The sequence below is a fragment of the Vespula pensylvanica genome, chromosome 1 (assembly GCF_014466175.1).
Source record: "Vespula pensylvanica isolate Volc-1 chromosome 1, ASM1446617v1, whole genome shotgun sequence".
NCBI lineage: Eukaryota > Metazoa > Arthropoda > Insecta > Hymenoptera > Vespidae > Vespula > Vespula pensylvanica.
In genome coordinates, this window is record NC_057685.1 from 8,952,743 (window position 1) to 8,975,676 (window position 22,934).

The following is a 22,934-nucleotide window of genomic DNA, read 5'->3' on the forward strand; positions in this document are numbered from 1 at the left end:
CTGACGAATAAACTTTTGCTTTTATTTTACTATATCGACGCACTGCTATGTCTTCCACACATACATATTTATCTTGCTAGAATAATAAAATGCATCACACTTACGGATGTACGATTATACCATGGTAATACGAAATTAAAATTTATAAGGATAAGCGAAAAGCAGACCTATGTCTTTCTTACGAGAAAGCTTGTGGAGATGAAAAAACTTATCGAGAAGTTACGATTGCCATAATATTGTAAAACTTTTCTTTATATTGTTCAGCTTCTACGTATTTTTCTAACAACTGTAATACTAAATTTCACAATTTCCATTTCTTTCATTATCTTTAATTTATTTTATCTCGCACATGCAATTGTTATAACCTTGACAATTTTCCAGTTACGTTGCGTTATAACGATGATACTTCGTAATAGATATATTGCTATCTACTCTTGTTTTGAAACTATCGACATAGCGATAGGACATTTTTCATCAGCCGCGAGATACAAACTATTCAAATACTATCTTATCGATATCAAAGTAAGCTTTGTGCACTGATTGCAACTTACCTGTATTTGTTATAACGTTGGTAGAAAATTAATTATAATTTTCTACGTTCGGAAACATACTATAAAAATATATAAATATATAAATATACATATATGTATATAACACACACATGTTTATATTTATGTATATACACACATATATATGTCATATACATATAATTAATGAAAAAAAAAATGTTCAACTTGCGATAAAAATAATTATTAAATTTCAAATTCATACCAATAATTTTATTAAGTTCAATCATTTTAGGTTTAAAATAATAAACTAAGAAAAAAAAGAAAGTAATCATCGAATATGGGATTCAATAATCGTTGGAGTACTTCCATAAATACCAAAATTTCTTAAGTATCAATAGGTATTTTCGTGTTGTATTTGACACACTTTTGCACGCTGATTAATGAAGTGTTTGCAAGGTAAATCGACGAAACAGTGCGACCATCACGAAGCGAATGCAGATCGGTGATCGTAACGACAACTTCCGTTGGCTGGAAACGTTTCGTTCGTTGGTTTGGCTCGTTGCACGATACAGATTAGGGTCATCGATAAATCCTTTTCGAAGGTTTGTTGTTTGTAACAGATTTCGATGTTAAAACCATGTACATTATCTTGGCCTTTAGCGAAACGCATCGTATCCAACGATGATTACCTAAACTTACCATAATCTATGTAAACGTAAGTACAAGTATGAGTCACGAATTCGATAAATTTTTTAATTAGTTTTCATATTTGTTCGTTTTTTATTATTAAGATATATCATAGTTATTTGTTTGGAAAAAAAAAATTAAATTAAAACAACTTTTATAGTCTTTGTAATCTATATTACAATAACATCGTGAACAGAAAATGATAATGCTGATTATTAGTTACAGCGTAGATTATAAAACCTTTTGTATCGCATTGTATCACGTTTGATTCAAGCGTACCAACATACCATTGTTTAAAATGTTCGATGAAGGATCATCTTGAATGATTCATTGTATTCGAATGTCGATGCTAGTTGATTGCATATGATCAAAATTCGACGATTCTAATTACGAACGTTTGTTTCTTTTGCAATGTTTTCCTTTTTTTTTTTCTTTCTTTTCTTCCTTACAAATGTTTTTCAACATTTTTTTAAACGAAGTAATCTGCACCACAAGTAAAAGTGCTAATGACACCTAGTCATCCCCCACGATCATTGTTATTCTTTTGCTTCATCGTTGAAAGCGAATACCTTCACGCACTAACGACGCAATAGACCCCCATCTTTCTCGCATATCTTTCCCTCTATTTTCAACGTATGTAAATCATGATTTATTCTATAACTATCCTCCCTAGAATTTCTACCATGTTTGTTACTAAAAAAGGAAATTTATGCAAGATCGATAAAATAAATAGTACAAGAACCTGGATTAAGCCAATGGTACTAATTTTTAAAATGTACTTTTAAAATAGTAGTTACAAATGAAGATTAGAGTCGTCATTTTTGTAATTTCTTTTTCGCAATTTTATCCCTATAATTGATTCCGTCGAACAATCAGAAGTACATGTATGTACTTACATCAAAAATTACTAATTTTATTGATAATTGTACTAATGACGAATGATTTTTCATATTAACAAAAAGAAAAATGGTATCGATCGTATCATCGATTCGTGGATAAGTTTCGAAGAAGAACGGCATTAGGATAGATAATATTCGATATCTTATCGATATGAGCATGGTGGTTGGTTTAACGGAGAAGCGGAACAGCGGAATGATAAAGTTTTTCCAAAGGAGTCTTTTTAATCACAATTCACCGAGGAAAACGATATCGATTGGCGGTCTCTATCAAGATAAACCGTAATGTTAGGCCAATTGATCGAGGAGAAGAAGCGATAAGGATTAATGAAATATACTTGTTCTCTCGGAGTTTCACGTCAGTCGAAGAGAAGCGTTTAAACTTATTACGTGAAAGTCCGGAAAAAATTCGTACGACATGTCACAAAGACGATCTAACACGCAAATTGCGTTGTGTATTCTCTTCACGGGTTTATTTCTCGGATCAATCGAATTGGGTAAACGTTCATGTATTTTAATCACTTTTAACATTGTTCGTTTAAATTTACTTTTAAGAAAGAGAAGAGAAAATGAATGATTTTCTATTTGGTGATCAAAGAACAGATGTTTATTCGAATAAGTTATAATTCTTTCTCTCTTTCTTGTCTCCATTAGGTCAGGGATTAAAGTGTTACGAGTGTTCTTCACTAAACGATACTAGTTGTGCCAATCCCTCGTCGTCGCATATTCGAGATTGTTTAGCTACAGAAGTACCAATTACAAGTACAACACCATCAAATATATCTTCACCATTTAAAGAGCAGGAAGAACGTATGTCTAATGTTATTGTGTTTATACATATATATATAAAGTTATATTATACTGTTATTAGATTCAAAAAATTCTGATATAAATAACTATTTATTTTGGATAATAATTTATAATTTTTCTTATACTTCCTTGATAATTTTGTACTCATTGTATTTGAAAATTATTAATATTATTATATGTTCACATGTAGCATCAAATGATTTAAATTTCATTACGTATGCTGAAGGGATTACATATTCATGCTTTACTGGACATTTTACTCTACAAAATGGTAAGCAACATGTATATATAAATTATTTTTAATATCCATACGAATTGATATGATTATTAAAATCTCGATATTATTAAAAAATCCCTCATATTTTATCGTTTCATAATACATATTTATCACAAAGTATATTTGCTTATTTAGACATTCTAATACGAATTTTTATTTATTATGTTATAGGAACTACAGTTGAGAATATAATAATACGAGGATGTACTCCACAAACTTTCAGTTGTTTAGATGAAAGTATAATAAATGTAGGTAAAGAGATAAGAAGTTGTAATATAGAATTCTGTCAAACTGATCAATGCAATTCTTCGGATATGGTAAAGATGGGAATGATATCATTACTTTTACCATTAATTACAATTTTATTGCGTATAAGATAGAGAAGATTGTATTATCATGTTAATTATGACTATAATATAATCCGATAATCGTATTTTTAAATAAATAAGGTAATAAAGGCACTAATTGAAAAATATTAAAGCCATTATAGTCATATTTCGAGAATAAATTTGTTTTTTCAAAATTTTAAGTCGTAAGAATTTTCATCTTAGTTAAAATGAAAATCATTTTGATAACGATTATATAGAAGGAATAAATTATATATTAATTATTGAAAATCCTTTATGTATCCCAATTTAATAAACAATTTCCATGAAATGTCAAATCGTATATTCAGGATGATACGAAGATTTGAGATTAATTCGAATGTTTCAACAAAGTGAAAAATTTTCTCTGCGTATTCAAGAACGGTAGACCCATTTGCGCGATCACGGTACAATGACCATTTACCGAGGGGCGTCGTGTATTCTTCATGGTACAGCAATCATGACACCAACACGGAACAGTTATACGTCGTGTATACTTCCAATTGTATAGGTATATCAACTTAGAAATGTCATGTTTCTAAACCTGTATTAGAAACAAATCCGTTAGCACGTCTCACATAAATATAGATACATTTCGAAGTTTAAAATAAAAAAATGGATAGATAAAGCAAGTTCTATATTTATTAATTCGAATATAATTGTCGTTGTGCCTTTGAAAAATAGATAATGACAAATTAAGCAATACAATTCCATTATTATTATATCGAAACTGATATTAGATACAACAAAAATTACAACAACGATATGTTTCAAATGATATGTATGCGATAATAAAAGGAAATACATTGGTTTTTATCATTTTATGCGCCCAGTGAGAACGATTTGCGGGATAAACGAAGATTGGTGTACGACTTTCTCGGCCGCTGTGCACTTTGTGCGTTCTTCAGCGTCCGTCAAAAGCACGACTAACGTAAGTTTACGCGGAATCGCGTTACGCTTACGCGGATAATGCTATAGAGTTATGTAAAACTGGGCCGCGATGCTGTGGGAAATTCTTCGAGCATCTGCCAACGGCAGCGGACCAAACCCTACCTCCTCTCCTTCTCTCTCTCTCTCTCTCTCTCTCTCTCTCTCTCTATCTATCTCTATCTATCTATCTCTTTCCAGTTTGCTTCCGGGTACCGCGATCTACCGGGAATTCTCGTGCTCCCTTCATAAATTTTCTGAATAAGTATCAGGAATACGTCACTCGAAATATCTGAGAACGAATTTTTCGAAGGTGCGATCGGAAATTTTTCTCAACTTAAAAAGTTATCTAGGAGGAAATAAAATGGCATAAAAAATTAACAGATAAATAGCTATATATAGATCAATTATTTTTATTCTCTTTACCTCCGTTTATTAAAAATTATAGGTAATTCGTTTGTAAGTTCGAAACTTTTAGTCGATCGGCTTTCTAATTGATTTTCGCGGTTCGCCGGCGAACTATTTGGAGGAAGTTATTAATTTTGCTTGCAATATACCGATTGCTGGTGAATACGCGTATTAATGTTGTATCGTAGAAGCTTTATATAAAAGTTGATATTTCGTTATTAACGATACTCGACTACGTTTAGATTATTGGTAGATAGACGTAAGCACAATTCTCTCGTGTGATCAACGTTACCGATATGAACGAAAATCTCGTTTGCTTCTTTCTCATGTATTTTAAAATTCAATTATTAGATCACGTTGTTAAAAATTACGATAAATAATTAATCATATATTTTATGGTCATTTATCGATAGCATTAGAATTATTTCTAAAGTCCATGAAGAATGGATTATCGACTTAATTATATAAAATTCCAAATATCTGCTCGTTAATGAAAGATTTAAAATGACTATCATCCACAAAAATTTTTCGGGATCTATATAAATATGTATGTAACAAAAAAAAAAACATTCCAAAAGAATATCGTTCTCATTTTACAAGTAGGTACGTAGAAACTACGGTTTACATTAATTTATTTATTGGACGTTTCGTTGAACGAGACGCACATACGTGCATCGTATACTATCCGAATATTATACTATATCCAATATCTACTTCCAGATTTTCATAAGCCGTCCTATGAAGCGGTAAACAAAATTCGATTATGTCAAACCTCGTAAACTTCCAATATTATGGATGAGAAAGCAACGTTCTCGTAATTTGTCAGGGTAGTACCGTTCGCATCTTCCCTCTGGCATATCCCTTCTTGCACTTTTTCTACAATTTCCAATAAATTAAAAATATTTTGTCGTTTGAAAAAATTGCGAATGAATGGTAATCGATAAAAGTTGTATCTACAAATTTTTCTTCAATTCGACGTGATTTTCTGTTTTATCCATGTCTTTTCCTTCAAAAAACTAACGAAGAAAAAATAAATAAAAACGATATACAATTTCTAATAAATTCAAAATACTTTCTTATTTGAAAAAATTGCGAATGAATGATAATCGATAAAAGTTGTATCTACAGATTTTTATTCAATTCAACGTGATTTTCTGTTTTATCCATGTCTTTTCCTTGAAGAAAATAACGAAGAAAAAATAAATAAAAATGATATATATATATATATATACAGGTGGAACGTGAAAGCTAACGCGAGATTTCTATAACGCTTCAGACACGAATTAGACGAAACTCTTGAACGAATTTTCCGTATAAATCGCTAGCGAAGGGACAAAGTCCGTTTGCAGCGAAATTCTCGTCCATCGGTTTGCAGTCACGGCATGTAAAGTGCAAATACGCGGATACACCGACAAGGAGACGTGTTACCGTCCTTTCTTTCGTTCCGCCTGGTAAACAAGAGCTTCCACCGGGATGACTCTTATCCTCTCGTTAGCTCCATTCACGTTTCTTTCGTTTCTCTTCTACGAAGGAAGAAAGGAAGAAAGGAAGAAAAAAAGAAAGAAAGAAAGAAAGAAAAAAGTAGAAATTACCTCAATTCGAACTGCGTCGGTAATGGCTTCCTACTTTCCGTGATAAATCATTCGATCGAGCATTCAGATCTATCGAAGATTTAATTTTTATTTTACTCTTTTTACTTAAAGATTTGAAAGAAATGTCTGAAAAATACACAATAAGAAGAGATTTGTATGAAGATTTATCTCATGATTATTTAACAATTGCAATATTATATTGGATTAAAATACGATATTTTTATTTTTTAAGTTTTACGAAGTACGTATCTAATGTATCGAACTCTTTAGGATATTTCATTCGATTACGAATCCCTGTACAAAAGTTATTTCTTCGAAGTTTCAAAATATCAATATTTTAGTTAAAAAAATTATCTGTTATATCAGATAGCGTAAAGAATAACGGGGAATGATTACAAATTGTATACTGTATCTTCGATCTTTCATGAATCCTGTTTTATGAAAAGAAATAAAAAAAGAGAAAAAGGAAATAGAAAAAAAGATGTCGAAAAGGATCGATTGAATTTTTCTCGAGATGACGTACGTCCCCGTAGAGGCTGATAGTTCTTTCCTACATTTCCCACTCGAGCGTGCGCGTTTCGAATTTCGAAGCGTAACAGAGCGCGGGAGGCTCGACTAAACGAGTCAACGCTTCGTGGCGCTTCAGTCGATGGTCATCCTCCGTAAGTGACGGGTCGTTTCGTTTTCTTGTCTCTCTTCCTCACGATAGTTGTCCCTTTTTTAACTTTTCATTTCGCAGGACATTTTATCAAGGATCATCCTGAACGAGAAAACCTTCCCTCGAAAGTTTATCTCGCGTACACGTGACTCTGATCGAAAACGAGTAAGAAATAAATAAAAAAATAAATAAATAAATAAATAAATATTAGTGTCGAGTCCCAGTGTTTTAATTACAGTGTTGATTATGATGCGCGATCGACGGCTTTAATTTTTCTATAGTTACATCCTGTCACGAGTCAAACTTCACGGGAATTTTGCGGCTGGATTATGAACGTGAGTATTTAAGCTATCTCATTTTTTTTCTACTTTTCGTACTTAGGATATGAAGTATGCTTACGTAAGTTTTTAAGGAAAAAGGAAATTAATTTTACATTATTTCAATTCGATAATACTCCTATGAAGTTATCTCGGTCACTGGAAAAAGAAAAAAAAAAAAAAAACCAAGAAAATTGTTTAACTGATATTTGCGATATCGCAACGAAACATTCACTCTCGAAGAAATTGTTCGTATAAAGTTCGTAACAATTTTCAATAGACAATTAACGTCAATATTCCTATGAGTTAAAATTTTTATTTCTATAAATAGATATCTGCGGATATGATATAACATCGAGAAAAAGTATATAAATCATTTTGTATATGCATTTTATATACGCATACAAATTTTAAGTCATTAAAAATTATTATAAACTTTCCCAACAAGAAAACATCATTGACTAAATTTAAGAAAAGCGAAGAGATGTGAAAACATTAACATCTTGTTGAATTATGTCTACATTGAATTCATTTGTCTAAGAAAGAGAAAGGAAATGAACTAAGGAGAAGACTAAACCGCAAACGGAAGACACGAATTTCAAAAGTAACCGGACGAGATCATTTCCAAGGTACAATTCTTTCGGGCTTTTAGCAGAAGAAAAAACGTTTCGCGATGGAAGACGAGACTCGTTCTTTCGCTTTGAGGAAACTAGTCTACGTACGTCTCACGGTACACTTATAACAAAATACATGCTATTTCCATGGCGGGAAAATATCGTGTGAAATCGTAATAAGACGACTATGTGGAATGCTTGATAGCTAATAAATCTCATGTTTTTTGTTACGTGATATAAAATTGATAAATCAAAAAAAAAAAAAAATCGAAAAAGAGATCAAACGTAGATAAAACTTCATGAAAAACGTAAAAGATTTATTTCTTCTTATCGCTAATTATATGATCGAAATTATTCTACTACGAATTATTGCAGATGATTACTAACTATTTTCTTAATATAATTAAATATGAACATAAGAAAATCATCAGTGTATCAAATGTTTATCTAAAATCTTTAGAACGCTCGAAACTTTTGACGAGTGGATTTTTAATGAATTCGAGTATTATTTCGAGTCAGTTTCTTTGGTGATAGTGCGAACAATACCATGTCCACAATGCTAAACACGAAATGAACAAGAGTTTGTAACAACGAAGAAGAGGAAGAAGATTGAAGATAAAGTTATTTCGAGAGAATATCTCGTATAGAAGTTTCAAGACAGTTTCCATTTCCATTCTACGATGTATATAGGTGGAAAACTTCTTGTATCGATAGTTTCAAATACTCGCAAGTACCTTCGCAAGTTCTCTTACTTCGAATTAGTCTTGGCATTTTACGGAACCGAGAGTTACCGGAGACTTCGAAGTCCATAGCGTTTACTGAAAATCGAAGATTTCTGCTTCGTCGAGCTCATTAGACGCATAGACGCAAGAATTCGCGTATCCATTTACTATTTACTAATGAGGATTACAAAGAGTTCGTTTTACCGGTAAAACAACGTCATCCGAGCGCGTCGATATGTAAGTACTTACTTATTTACTCGCACGCGTCGCATGGACAAACACGAATATAGTCGTACCTTTTAAAAAGAAAAGGAAAGAGAATTGAACTCGTTTACTTTCCTCTCTTTTTACTCTAGTCATTTTCTTCGAATTCTATAGACCGAAATAATCATCTCGAGTAGACTGCACTTTTACGATAATTTGTAATACGAACAGAGGACTTTCTCTCTCTCTCTCTCTCTTTCTCTCTCTCTCTCTCTCTCTTTCTCTCTTTCTCTCTTTCTTACTGTTTCAGTATCTCTCCTATTTTTTATATTTTCTTTCTTCTTCTCATTGTCTAATCTTCTGATTTTTGTTTTGTTATTCCCACATACGAGAAAACGGATATCCTGGATAACCCGTGCGAACTATCCGAAAGAAAGTTTTCCGTGGAAAGTACTTCCTTGTGCTGTGGCAGCAACGTGCAATGTTCCTTATTCTCAAAGCTTCTCACGTTACGATATTTCTCGCGAGCTTCTTCGCGTTATTATAATGGACATCGAAGAATCCGTAAGGCGTTTAAGAGTAAGTCTCGAATACATTTCCTCGAGTAATTTTCAAATCGTTGCGATAAAAGTCGCAGATGAAAGGGACTTTCGTAATATTTAAAAATTCTCTCGGACCTTTCTCGTATTCGTTGTTTCCTTTTTCTTTCTTGTTTTTCTTTTTTCCTTTTTTTCTTTTTTTTTTTTCTTCGCAATACACCGTAATTATTTCCAATGCGAAACGGTTACCACGACGATTTCGTAACTCAACGCGATCGACATATTTGTTTCTTTTTTCTTCTTTTCTTCCTTTTCTTTTTCTTTTCTTTTTCTTTTCTTTCCTATCAGAAAAAAGGTAGTTCGACTGCGGTCATATTAAGACAAGAGTCGTTAAACAATCTGGAACACGAGTGTCACGGTGCTTCGTATTATTATCAAAGCAATTCGTCCGTCGTAATTACGAGTGTCTGGTGAAAAACTGACGAAATCGGCCAATCGAAATAAAGAAAAAATATAGAGGATAGAAAGATATTCCTAACCACGGGATACAAAACAAACATTTCTTTTCTTTTTCGCCGATTCTCATTTCACGATTGTGCCACATTCTATGGTAGCATTGAATTATTTGATCGATTGGAACACGCAAGTAGCAACTCGTGACATTCCTCACATGATAATTAATTTTCTCGGCCGATTCTCACGAGAGTCGACCGACCGAAGATGGAAACGCTTATGTTTTTTGTTTAAGTGAATTTGTATACGACAATGTAGCTTGAAATTGCTCGAACATTTCGAATTTTTATCAAAATGAAAGTTATTTATGAACTCGCAGATACCGATTTTATCGCCTTTACGACATTACAAAGGATGACGGATTTAAGATCAAACTTCCTCTTTTAAAATCAACGAATTCTCGATATAACTTGATAAAAATTCTCTTGCCTTTTTTGTTCTTTTTTTTTTCATTGCACAACTCACTAAAGAAAACAATTCATTGACAATGTGATCTAGAGTAGAAATCAATTTTGTTCGATTATAAATAATAATAATAATAATAATAATAATAATAATAATAATAATAATAATAATAATAATAATGATGATAATAATAAATAATAAAAATAATAAAAATAATAGAACTACGTTAAATATCGATTTAATTTATGATCATTGAATCGAGGTTTTCGAAGATGATATTTATCGTATCGATCGCACGAACAAGCGTTCAAAGCTTCAGGCAAGTGACCTAATCGATGGACATCTATATCCGGAGAGCGTGCGCACACATGATTGTATATACAGTCATAGTTAAGAGGGGAAAAGAAATAAAAAGATTAAAAAGAATAGACACGCGAAACCGCGATGCCGATAAGCTGTACGCACGACACACATGGAAATTAGATTAGTGTGTCACGTATACACACCTGCTAGCATGACCGGAATCGAATTGGTTTGTTTGCAAATTTTCTTCTATACCTTTTTATCTCTTGTCTCTTTCGATTAATCATGTCCTTCCTCTTTTTTTTTTTATCGAAACTATGAACGAATTTTCTCTTGCAAAATGTTTATTTTGTTTATCACTACATTAAACTTATCGTCCATCGACTGTTACAACGAACTCGAAACGATGGAAAGATACTACACGTGGATAAGAAATATACTAAGAAGATAAAAAGATAATTCTCGACCGATCTTACCGTATTAGATATGAATTCTTTTTGATGAAGTATATTATCATCATCATGGATCATAAAGCACATCTCTGATTTACATACTCCTTTCGATATTAGAGAGTGTAACCATGTAACAAACGCCATTCCAGGCAGGAACTGCGCCGATTAACTATAGTCGAGATTCGTCGCGATTTTCCAGGAAACGATTCGGTAAGGAAAACGCCGGTACGTTTCATTAACGAACGCCGAGGATAATCGTGCTAATTATCGTCCATTCGTTTGCGAACTAACGATGAAAGGAAAAGGATAAGTAACGCGATCAAATCCACGCTTCGTCGACGTTTCTTCTCGAGTAATTGTAAGAAAATAAAAATTGAATCTTTTTTCATTTTTTTTTTCACAATGTTTTCTTCCGATTTCACATTACTAGATAGATGTACTTTAAAATCGATTTAAAGTTTAAATCAAATAATGAAAATTATACGGAAGATAACAAAACACGTGCCAGACATTTTTATTAATTATATAGTTACGACGTTGTCCTGCTGATAAAGGGTAGGATATACGATGGAAGTAGATGCTTTACAAACAGAGGCGCGTCGCGATCATCCATCTCGACGTTAAGAAACAGTGATGTCATCTCGGTGATGCGTCGTGCAAACAGTCTCGTGGAATATACGTCATAGCGTAATACTAATATTGACGAAGCTTATAATGTCCCTCTTTGATATTTCGAGATATTAATTGATAATGTTAGACGGAAAACAGTGGACACAAATTGGACGTATAGTTTCGATTTTTCGAGATAATCCATTCAACTAAATGCCATATTATTCATTACATTTTTATACGAACATTTCAAATACTATGTACTTTAAAATATTATTCGAGTATTCTATACGATGTAAAATACGATATTTAAAAATATTGTATAAAATCAAATCTTATCATTCGATATCATTTTAACGGCGTATTGAATCAACAAAGATTAATGATATCTATTTACGAAGGTCTTAATTTGGAAATCTACAGAAATTCCAATTGTTTTAACTAGAATGTCTAAAAAAAAATTTCAAAATATCTGCAATAAGAAAACATCCTATATACGTACATCTTAGTTATATTGAACACTCGTAACGAGTCTCTTTGTTAACAACTAATCAGAATAATGCTTAATTAATAATTTCTTTAATGTCCAACGGTTTCTAATTCACGCCTACGACTTTCTAGCAAATCTCACGTACGCGGAAGAATCGTGTATAGTGGCGTTATTAGCGTTAAATTACCATAACGAGATCGTTATTTAACGTTGCTTCGATAAAGTTATATTATCGGAAATATTTTCATCGATATCGGTACGTCATTTCTTTCCCTTCGAAAATAAAAAATCGATCGTGTTATACATTAAGGATAATTTAAACATTAAGGATAAACACGTATGTAGCTCGTATCACATTTTCGAAAGAGAAAGCATGCGGATCGATGGTAAACCACAAATTAGATTGCAAATCAGTGGTAAACCCAAAAACAACGGAACATTACATTGCCGATTGGTGTCAAGATACGCGGAAAAAATCTCTACTCGCTATTTTGAAAGTGACTGATGTACTTACCTACTTCGTACGATGCGATTTTCACGAAATCGGAGAAATCGAAAATCTAGAATCCTTCATCGGCGAAAATAACGAAGATTGCACGGAACTTCGTATTTCCTTTTGATCTGCATACAAGTAGAATTCGCTCAACCGAGTTCGTGATACGCTGATTCGATTCGATTGTGGATTTTAATGGCGTACAATACCGATGAGATCTTCTCTATCTCAAAGTCTATGTACTCGTTACGAATAGACGAGGTTAGATGATAATAACGAAGTTAGATGATAATCGTTTCAGAGAAGGATTATGAGAATCAAAATATTCTTACAAAATAAGAAATATTTACTGAAGCCTACGTGATATGAATATCGCGCTGTTTCAAATTAATAAACCTTTTTGAAAGTTTTATAATCAAAAATGTATTTTAATATCGAAGAAAAATAGAAACGTTAATAAAATATGATATCTAAACGTTATAAAATAAGAAATTTAAATTTCAATGTCATCGATACTTAAATGAAGTGCACTTATTAATAACGAATTATGACTCGCTATCGATGTCGAACTTTCGACTCGTTTATCTATCAAACGGACACACATATTTACAAAACATTAAATCGACTATAATATACCTCTAATAACGAACGACAAGAAAAATTATTCGATCTAATGAATTCTTATTAATAGAATCGTAAATGATAGGAAAATGAAAGCGCGATCTTAATTATTCGAAATAACCGATACCACATTTTCCTTATTACTTACGAACGATCATATTTATCTTGTCTTTTTCCTTTTTTTTCTTTTCGTTTATTTTTTTTTTCTGAGAAAGGGTCGAGGGACTTAAAAACGAGGTACAGCGTGAGAAAGGAACAGTCTCGTCGGATTCAGGTGCTGCTATGCAAAAATTTGCCGCTAAGAGATACGAGTAAGAAAGAGAGGTGAAGAAGAAAAGAAGAAAGAAACGAGAAAGAGAAAGATAGATAGATAGATAGATAGAGAGAGAGAGAGAGAGAGAGAGAGAGAGAGAGAGAGAGAGAGAGAAAAGACCGACCGAGGGCCACGCGAGGCCCCGGGGGCCTCAAGTTCATTGACCGATACTTTTTCTTCCTCTCTTCTTCTTCTTCTTCTTCTTCTTCTTCTTCTCCTCTCTCTCACTCTCTCTCTCTCTCTCTCTCTCTGTCTCTCTCTTTCTCTGTCTCTCTACCTCAGTGACTACTCCTCCCTTCTCATTCTCGTCTCATTTCTCTCCTCCCTTCTTGCCCTTTTTTTCCACTCACTCCTTACCGCTTTGAACACGCCTCTGTCCGAGACAGAAAGAGAAATATCGATCTTTTTGAAATCGTGAAAGAAAAAGGAAAAAAATTACGAAGAATGAGAGAGATGTGCGCAGAAAGAAAAATATTATTGTCATGGATCAAGACTCAATAACATGAAGGAAGGACGTATGATCGAAATCGTAATCGCAGATAAAACAGTAATGGGTAATGTAAAATGAAATGTAGGATAGATCTATAAGTATATAAAACGAAAATGAAATGTAAAACAAAAGAAATTAATTTAATAAATTATGAATTAAAAGGTCAGATTAATAAGATAGATAAAGAATAAGAGAAAGAGAGAGAAATTAAAACAAAGATTAAGAGAAAAACAGAGATATAGGATGTAGGAAAAATTGTTGTCTTTTAAGGTTTGGTTGGTCAGCTGATAAAATGTTCTCGATTAAGTCGAAGTAAAATTTATGTCTCGTCGTTCGATATTGGTACGCTTCCATTTCCATCGGCGCAAAATTCACGCGGAAATTACAAAGACCACGAGAATATTGCCGTCGAGAGATCGATGTCGCTTCTTCTTCCTTTCTTCTCGAAAGGGCCGACGCTTTCATCCATCGAGGGAGATCAATTGGGTTCGAAGTCTTCTCGATAAAAGGGAACGAACAACGTTCACGGGTTAATGCGCTCGTTATCGTGAAAATGGTCGTTCGGTAAATATTTAAACCTCGTCCCAAAGCGATATCGATGACTTCTTTCTTGCTAATATTGCCAAATATTTGATTTATTCGATAATAATGATAGATATACTGATTATTAATAAATATTCGCTAATCCGAGTGTTGTAATTGTTGTTTTAATTATTTTTCTAGTATTGCGATATATACGAAATGATAAAATTAAAAATTCTGATTAGAAAGTAGATATCATATATATATATATATATATATATATATATATATATATATATATAACTGACGTTTTATTGTAATAAATTCTTTACTTATAACGGTACTTATATTTATGAATCAACTTTAAAATTACTTGCTTCGTCGACCATCAGAAATATGTTCGATTAATCTGATCTTGTCTTATCGTTGGCTCGTCGACGCAAATCAAGGGCGACAAAAAGAAGAAAGAAAAAAGAAAAGAAAAATTTTTTTAAAATAGAGAAAAAGGATAAACGACATGGACGTAGGAGAAATCATGAAGATTCGGTCAACACTTAATTCCATTAATTTTCAAACGAGATACACTAATTATGGATCACCTCTCTTTCGGTGCATACGGAAAAGTACGCATCCGGTTTCCCTACCTCTCTCGAGAAATCGATGGACGAATCGACGGGGTGCGAACCAGTCCCGGGCTCGACGAGCTGGCCGCGACTTCGATCGTAATTAACTGGGGCTCGATTAAAGCCGGCCATCGATTAAGTCGCACCTTGAATTACGCTTCACTCGACCACGATCGAAAATCTCTTCAAAGCTTTCTCGAATCTACCGTTTCATTTTTTTGATACTCTTTCGACAAATTTTCGTTTTTTTTTTTTAATCTCTCATAGCTACCATTTTTATTTATATCTATCATAAATTTACATTTCTATATACGATCTTTTTTATTAACGAATAAACGTATTAATTAAAAGAATGAATTATAATCAATTCTTAACGAGTCGACCGACGTTAAATAAGAAACGAAAGAGAACATTCATGAAGGAAGATCAAACGAAAACGAACCACACCTTCTTTACATTACCTTAAACCATGGACTGGCCCATTATTCCGAGCATGCGTGCTCAAAATGAAAAGCTTCAGTAACTTTTCCAATACAACCATTCGTTTCTTTGACTATTTATCGTACCGCAAAGGTACTCTCTTTGCTCCCATCGAAATCAAAAGGCATTGATGTCGTACCACCTAACGCATCGTCTCATACCATATTTTACTTCATCCATTTGACTTCGCTTTCGCACCGACTAGCAGATGCGTATAAACGACGTTCAACGTTATTGGAATACGTGTCTCGATGGCAGGAGAAGAGGACGCTAGTAATTATTGGAGATTCCCTCATACGTTGTTCGATCCAACGTGCGTTCCTCTTTTCGACAAAAACCATAGAATATCGGAAAATATAACGGAGGTATCGATATCGAAAGGTTTTTTTTTTTTTCTTTATTAATCACACCGTCCAACTTAGGTACTCAATGAAATTATATTTTATATTAACTTTACTGAAAAACTTTTGGAAATGTGCGAAGTTGTTGGCTAGATAACATTTCTTTTTTCGCTTGCCATTGTCGGTTGGACTTTTTTTGCATGCACATCCGTCTTTCTTATTCGTCTCGTTCGTTTCAACGCACACTCGTAACTCAGCGAAAAAGAAAGACAAGACGTGAGGGAAGGTTAAGAAGAAGAAGAAGAAGAAGAAGAAGAAGACGAAACGCGATGCAGGCACCGGTCGAGTACCGATTGGCTAAGTATTGTCCATAGAAATTCTCCTCTGTATCTCCTAGCAGTATAGCTGAAATTAATTGGCACAAAATTAAACCGGTTCTTCGCTACCTTCCTGCGGTTGGATGAAAAGAGATGAATAAAAATCGAACTACGATTCGGAATGCTACGAATCAGAGAATTAATCTGTGAATTCAGACCGCAAAGGGGAAAATGATCGCGATATCGGTGAGTAATATCGATTGCCGCTTCTTCTAACAGAATTGGAACGTGGAAAGCTCATAATGCTAATTCCTTCTAACTAGGACGAATACAAAATTCCTCAGATAATGTGACGCTCGCATACAAAAGTAATTATCGACGTTAAGTTAAACTAAATATTAAAATTAATAATTAATTATTGCTACGATCGATAAACTATTATACTCAACTAAATTATAAAGCTTTCGTGAATTTCATTGTGCTATCGATCGGCGACATTGACAAAGGTAATATTTATTCACGGTAAACATCGAGCGAAATTATATTCCAAATATTAATCGACGTTCATAGATCAAGTTCTCAAATCTTTTCGCTCGTTTTAGAAATAAAAAAAAAAAAACTAAGAAGCAGGATACTTATGATCCTTACGTTACTAGTTTCTCTGCTTCTTTTTCTTCCTCTTCGAGAATAATAGAAAATAACGACGTTCGTGCGAAAGGAGGTCCAGCTCTTATCGCGATGCCCTACATTTCTTTTTACTCTTGTAAAGTGAAATTCGAAAGAGGATTCGAAATTCCCTCCTCTCCCCCCTCTCTATCTATCTATCTATCTATCTATCTTCTTCTACTTTCGATCGTGTCTCCGCATCGTGATTGGCTCATTGTACTTGTCTCAAAATACTTTCGATTTTACTTTTTAGTACAATGCAAAACTCCGTGTCATAAATTTGCACAGAACAAGACGAGAGGTATTTTATATACCCTGGAAAAATTTTGTCCAATCTTTCTCCTTCGTTTCGTTCTTTCTAAGTTGAACGTATTTATTTCCGGAATACGATGGCGGATGCATTGTTCGCATCAGACAGACCCGAAAGCTCTTCCCATTCTTTTTTTTTTTTTCTTCTTTCCTTTAAAACGTATCTACCACACTCGACTATCCACGAATTTTCTAAAACATTTTTCCAACGTCAAGAAACTAGTCCGTAATTGGAAATATCCTATTTTAAAGCTTTAGCGAGTAAGTCTTTGTTAGAAAGTTAATCAGGTCTGTTCTTTTATTAAGATCACACTTCTCACATCCTAAATCTGGATAACTAAAGTATCGTAATTAATTCAAAGAGAATTCATGAACATTTATGCGAAGGATAAATCCTATTCTGTTTTCATTGCATGCTAGTAGGGGCATTAATGGACTATTATACTCGACACGATTATATCTGGCTTACAGAAAACCGACCATTTCCTGTCACGCATTTCTTCTGATAAAGGAAATCACGCTATCGTTTCATTGAATGACCCGATATTTCGCATATATAAAACTTGACGTTTTCATTGTTAATGTTAAGAGAAAGAGAACGAATGAAAGAGAAAGAGAGTATAATTAGATTAAAAAATACGTTTGTGACAATCGAAAATCGTAATATCTACGTATATGGAAAAATTTCATTTTGTTCGGTTATAATGAAAAATAGTTGCCATTTAATTTCTTTTTATTTCCGAATGAAATTTTCCAGCTATTAATTACGTCCGATAATAGGATTTTATATCAGTAAAAATTTCCTGATTTCGCATCCTACGTTCTCGAAGTGGCTTCTATTTTTTGTAATCTCCATCGGTCGCTTACGTGCGTTTTACTGAAAATTTCAAGTGATTACTTCGTGCTCTAACTAGACATTCTATCGCTCGTGCGTGTAACGAAATGAACGTTTGAAGGATATGAAAGGTCGTTTTATATAAATTATTACGGATAGTGCAATCTTCCATAATTACTATGTACGTTGAAACACGATATAAAATGTAACAGTATAAAATTCATTTTATAAAAAAATTGATTAGATATACGATGATCTATAGTTTTTTTTTTTTTTATCGAGAGTTAATATTTAAATCATTTTGGAAAAAATATTATATTCGATTTTTATTAAAACTATAACATTTTATACAATAAATAAATTGGTTCAAGGATATTAAAAATATTTAGACCGGATCTACGATAATTACGTTAGTTAGTTATAAACGTTAAAAGAAGCGCCTGCGACTAACCGAAGAATATTCCTTATCGAATATGCTAATGCGCGTAAGGTCCACGTTCCATTTAGGTAAAGTGTCATGTGTCAAGACCCTGAAACCTCCTTCGGAACAGGAAGAACCGCCGCAAAGACGAGTTCGAGCAAACTCGAACCTTACGATTTCTGGGACGACAACCTACGTTGGCCAGCAAATGAAAAATGCATTCCTGCACAAACACAATCCGCCCAGACACAAAAGTAATCCTCAAAATCTTAAATTATAAATTATATTAATTATAAATACCCATTTTTATAATTAATTTAACACGAATTTTTCTACACTTATAAAATAATATTGAAATTTATAATCGTTTTTTAAATGGAACTTACGTAATTTATGTCTTTTTTTTTCTTATTTCGTTACCCCTTCAATACTCATTGTATCAAAATTGTATCATTTCTATAATACTGCAGCCGAATTACTGACTGTCGTAACATCGTTATAATGTTATACCAAATGTATTTCTATATATAAACATATAAGAGCTATCCGAAGATTAATTTGAAAACAACTCTCAATCAATAGTCTATCTTGTCTAAGCAATAGTAAAGAAACAAATATCTGCAATTGACATTGGCCAGTTACCGTCAAACGCGCAAGAGAGATGAATCGTTAACCAGCTTGAAGCTCGCATGGGCTAATGAATCATTAGCGTCCCTATTAGCCCATTAACGTCTTTTAACCCTTGGGGGTCTGTTCCATATCCGGTTGGCCAAAGCAGACGGGAGCAGATGATATGGACTGGCTGCACTTGCGTCATTTATATGCGTGCAACGTTCATAACGTTAGCCAGACGAACATAACAGCTCCATGCGACCTACCAAGACGATTAATTTTCATTCTCTGATGCTGTTGGTTCTATTAATCAACGATGTCTACTTTTGTCGTCGTTAAGAAAATATTTACCTTCGTTATTTGGAGTACCCTACGTAAAATGAATCAAATTATTCTTCTTCTTTATGGATCACATCTACACGATTACACTTTTTTCTCTGATATTAAAAATCCGCAGAAGTACTTTTCCAAGAATTTTTTAATGAATTTGCCTACACCTTTCGCAATTTTTAAAAACTAATGAGGCCACATTTGTCAAGAGCGTGAAAAGACCGTATTTTTGGCAATCATAATCCCAGTCGCTTTGTGAACTGTCACGACTCTAGGATATACGCTTTAGATTTTTATATTTCTTCAAAAATATCATCCGACGTTCTTAGAATTCCAATATTCACTTTACCCACGTTATATCATTCCTTGGGTTACTTGAAAGCTATCATTAATAAAGAGACCTCCTTAACTTTACGTTCCTGATATCGATTTCGTGCCACGTGTGCACATTTGAAGGAGATTGTTATTGTTCTCAAAAGGTGATAAGCCGCGTTCGTGAAACGTGATCGGCATGGCCCATAAACTGCATTTCTAGTAGCCTTGTGTAATGATTACGCATGAAATATTTGAAGAGTTGACAATTTTTCACGTACGAGTGCGGACAATGAGTCATTAAATAAATACGGTGCATAACTTGACATAAAAAAAGAGAATATTTATAAAAGTTTTCATTTTTCAATACGCTTGATATTATCGATTGTTTTTATAATAATAGTATTTAATTATTTAAAAAATATTTTCATTTGCGCTTATGCGCTTACGATACATAAGATTATTTTTTTTTTGTTTTCCACAATCTTTTTAGACCCGCTAGTCGATAGCAATCATCGAGAAAGCTTGAATGAGATCGTAAACGTTGGCCTTCTTGAGCGACGAGACGATGATGAGGTGACGTCATCGAATAAATTCAATTCGTAGTGTCACGATTTGCTACTACGACGATGACAACGGACGGGTCAAAGAAACTTTGAAGAACAGGACGTAATTAACTTTTCGTGATACTTTCGTAATAATTTCGAATTTATACGGCGCTTTTCCTTCTCTCTCTCTCTCTCTCTCTCTCTCTCTCTCTCTTTTTTTTTATCTAAAGTTTCAAAATTAAACGAGAAAAGGAAAAGTGAGAATTCGTATAGGGTTCTTCTCAAAAGTTACTTCTAGTTCTAAGATTTATATCGTCGTTAAATGTTCGAAACTTTTTTTAACGAGCCTCAACAAATCGAGGATTCCACTTAACAAGTAAACTTTTGTTTTCTAAAGAAAACAATTTTAAGCGATGATCTTCAACATTAGCATGAACGACGATGATGTCAGAAACTTCAAGTTTCAAGGCTTCGAAATTTAACTATGTTTGTTCTTTCTGTCAACTGATGTTAATCTCCGTGCTACTGCTTTTCATATCCTCATGTTAATCCTCGTTCTTAGTTTTCTAATATTATTATTTTCAACGTTTTCAACGAGCTTATTGTTCCGTGTTGAAGATTAATTCACATCTGACGTTTATGACGAAATCACTGGAATAAAAAAGCATGTAGATATTATCGATCAATCTTACGAGGAAAAAGTCTTCTTTCGGACTTGAGTCATTTTGCGTCGTAGCATAAATTTTTTCTTATCGATTTACAACGTGGAACTAACAAACTTGAGAGAAAATGCTTTGATGTAAGTATTACAGGATATTAGAATATCCGCAAAAGAACATATCATAAAAAAAAAAAACGAATGAACGTTTCTACGATTTCTACAAAAATAATGACAAATAAAAAATAATTATTCGTAATTAATAAGTAATTATTCGTGAAAAAAAATAAATAATATTTGTTCTTCGTGAAATGAATTCCATTTATAATTACTATTATAATGGCTGACTAAAGCATCGACCAATCGATCGATCGATCGAAGTAGGGATTATCAACATTCTAGTCGCGTTCTCACGCGTTAGCTTATTCATTGACAAAACCACTCTCGATCGAGTGAGCGCATATCTTATTTGCATTTCTCGTATATGCGCTGTGGGAAGAAATTACGCGTACGTACACGTGTCGTTATGTCGCCTAGCATCTATTTCAATATGTATGTGTACGTAATAGAACATATATATATATATATATATATATATATATATACATACATATATACGTTCGATAGATAGATTAGATTAATCAACTTCAGCGTTCGTCCATCGGAAGGTGAAACGTGACATCAGAATTTCTGAGAACGAGACTTCGCTCGCGTTCGCATTTTGCATTTACGACGTACGTGGAATATCTATACCCAAAGAGATAGATAATAATGTTCGTACTTATGTCTATGAATGTGCGTGTGTAAGTCTGACGTATATTACATCTTTCTAGTTTTTGCTTCGCAACGAAAGATTTTCCCGCGCTTCGAAGGCCAACAAGATAAAGACAACTAAGGATAATGACGGTCAAAAGTTATGGAGGACGATAATACATACGAAGATCATAAAATTGTGGATATTATCGCGTTGAGAAATTGTATCGAAGACGAGGACAATGGCAACGAGCATGCCTGTTGAGCCTTGCGAAACGTTCTTTGCCAACTATTCGTTATCTATACGATTTCTACGGTGACTCTGTCAACTCCCTTTGTCGTTTGGCTATAACGAGGCTCGATGACTAAGAGGTCGCAAAGACGGAAGCAAATCATCAGCTCTGAATTGATATCGTGCACATCCTACAAGATGAACGCTCTTATCTCTTTCAAGCGATTTCTCTCTCACGTTGCATGACATTCACGTACTCGAACATTGATTCTCTTTCTTTAGTTTCGCGACATCTCAAAGAGAATACTAAAATACTTTAAAGAGTACTAGAACACTTATTTGTTACTGGAATATATATATATATATATATATATATATATATATATTAACCTGATTTATTTATCCAACATTATACGTGAGTGAGAGAGAGAAAGAGAGCTCTTGAGAATCGTAAAACTTAAAATATCTTATATCAGATTTTGTATTTGAACAACTTCTTTTGCTAGATAATATCAAAAATTATAATTTGATGTATATGACATTTATTATCAGATATTCATATTAACTTGTATATGCTTTCTTAATAGAAACAATAAAAGATATTTGGTTGATATAAATATGTATATATTTTAATTGTTTTAATAATTATAATATATATATATATATGATCAATACAGAAAATATTGAGTAAAACGGATCAATTTTTATGAAAACGGATAAATGTTAAAGAAAATTATATAGTTGTGTTACTATTAAAAAAC

The 22,934-nt window shown here is 33.1% G+C and overlaps 2 protein-coding genes across 5 annotated transcripts in view; both read left to right on the forward strand.

Annotated features, from left to right (window-relative positions):
- Positions 1-2,375: 2,375 nt before the first annotated feature.
- Positions 2,376-4,368, forward strand: LOC122635802. Its single transcript, XM_043826468.1, has 4 exons — positions 2,376-2,589; positions 2,747-2,902; positions 3,093-3,173; positions 3,351-4,368. The coding sequence occupies exons 1-4, from the start codon at positions 2,511-2,513 to the stop codon at positions 3,557-3,559; spliced, it is 525 nt and encodes a 174-aa protein (XP_043682403.1). The 5' UTR covers positions 2,376-2,510; the 3' UTR covers positions 3,560-4,368.
- Positions 4,369-7,107: 2,739 nt separating this feature from the next.
- Positions 7,108-22,934, forward strand: part of LOC122635784 — a 42,432-nt gene continuing 26,605 nt past the window's right edge. For 2 of the 4 annotated variants that reach the window (XM_043826457.1, XM_043826438.1), the window contains exon 1: positions 7,108-7,464. Coding sequence is in view for 3 of the 4 variants with exons in the window: in XM_043826438.1 (XP_043682373.1) it covers positions 7,459-7,464 (6 nt within the window). In the remaining variant the exon portion in view is untranslated. Of the gene's footprint in view, positions 7,465-9,378; positions 9,566-22,934 lie in introns of those variants that run through there. The other 2 variants (XM_043826448.1, XM_043826431.1) reach the window with 2 other exon arrangements.

What these genes read in the sequence shown, in the direction of transcription:
- LOC122635802 (XM_043826468.1), top strand. Translation starts at nt 2,511, where the DNA reads ATGTCACAAAGACGATCTAACACGCAAATTGCGTTGTGTATTCTCTTC. An exon ending in ATTTAAAGAGCAGGAAGAAC is followed by an intron (nt 2,903 to 3,092) that starts GTATGTCTAATG and finishes GTTCACATGTAG; the next exon opens with CATCAAATGATTTAAATTTC. An exon ending in ACATTTTACTCTACAAAATG is followed by an intron (nt 3,174 to 3,350) that starts GTAAGCAACATG and finishes ATTATGTTATAG; the next exon opens with GAACTACAGTTGAGAATATA.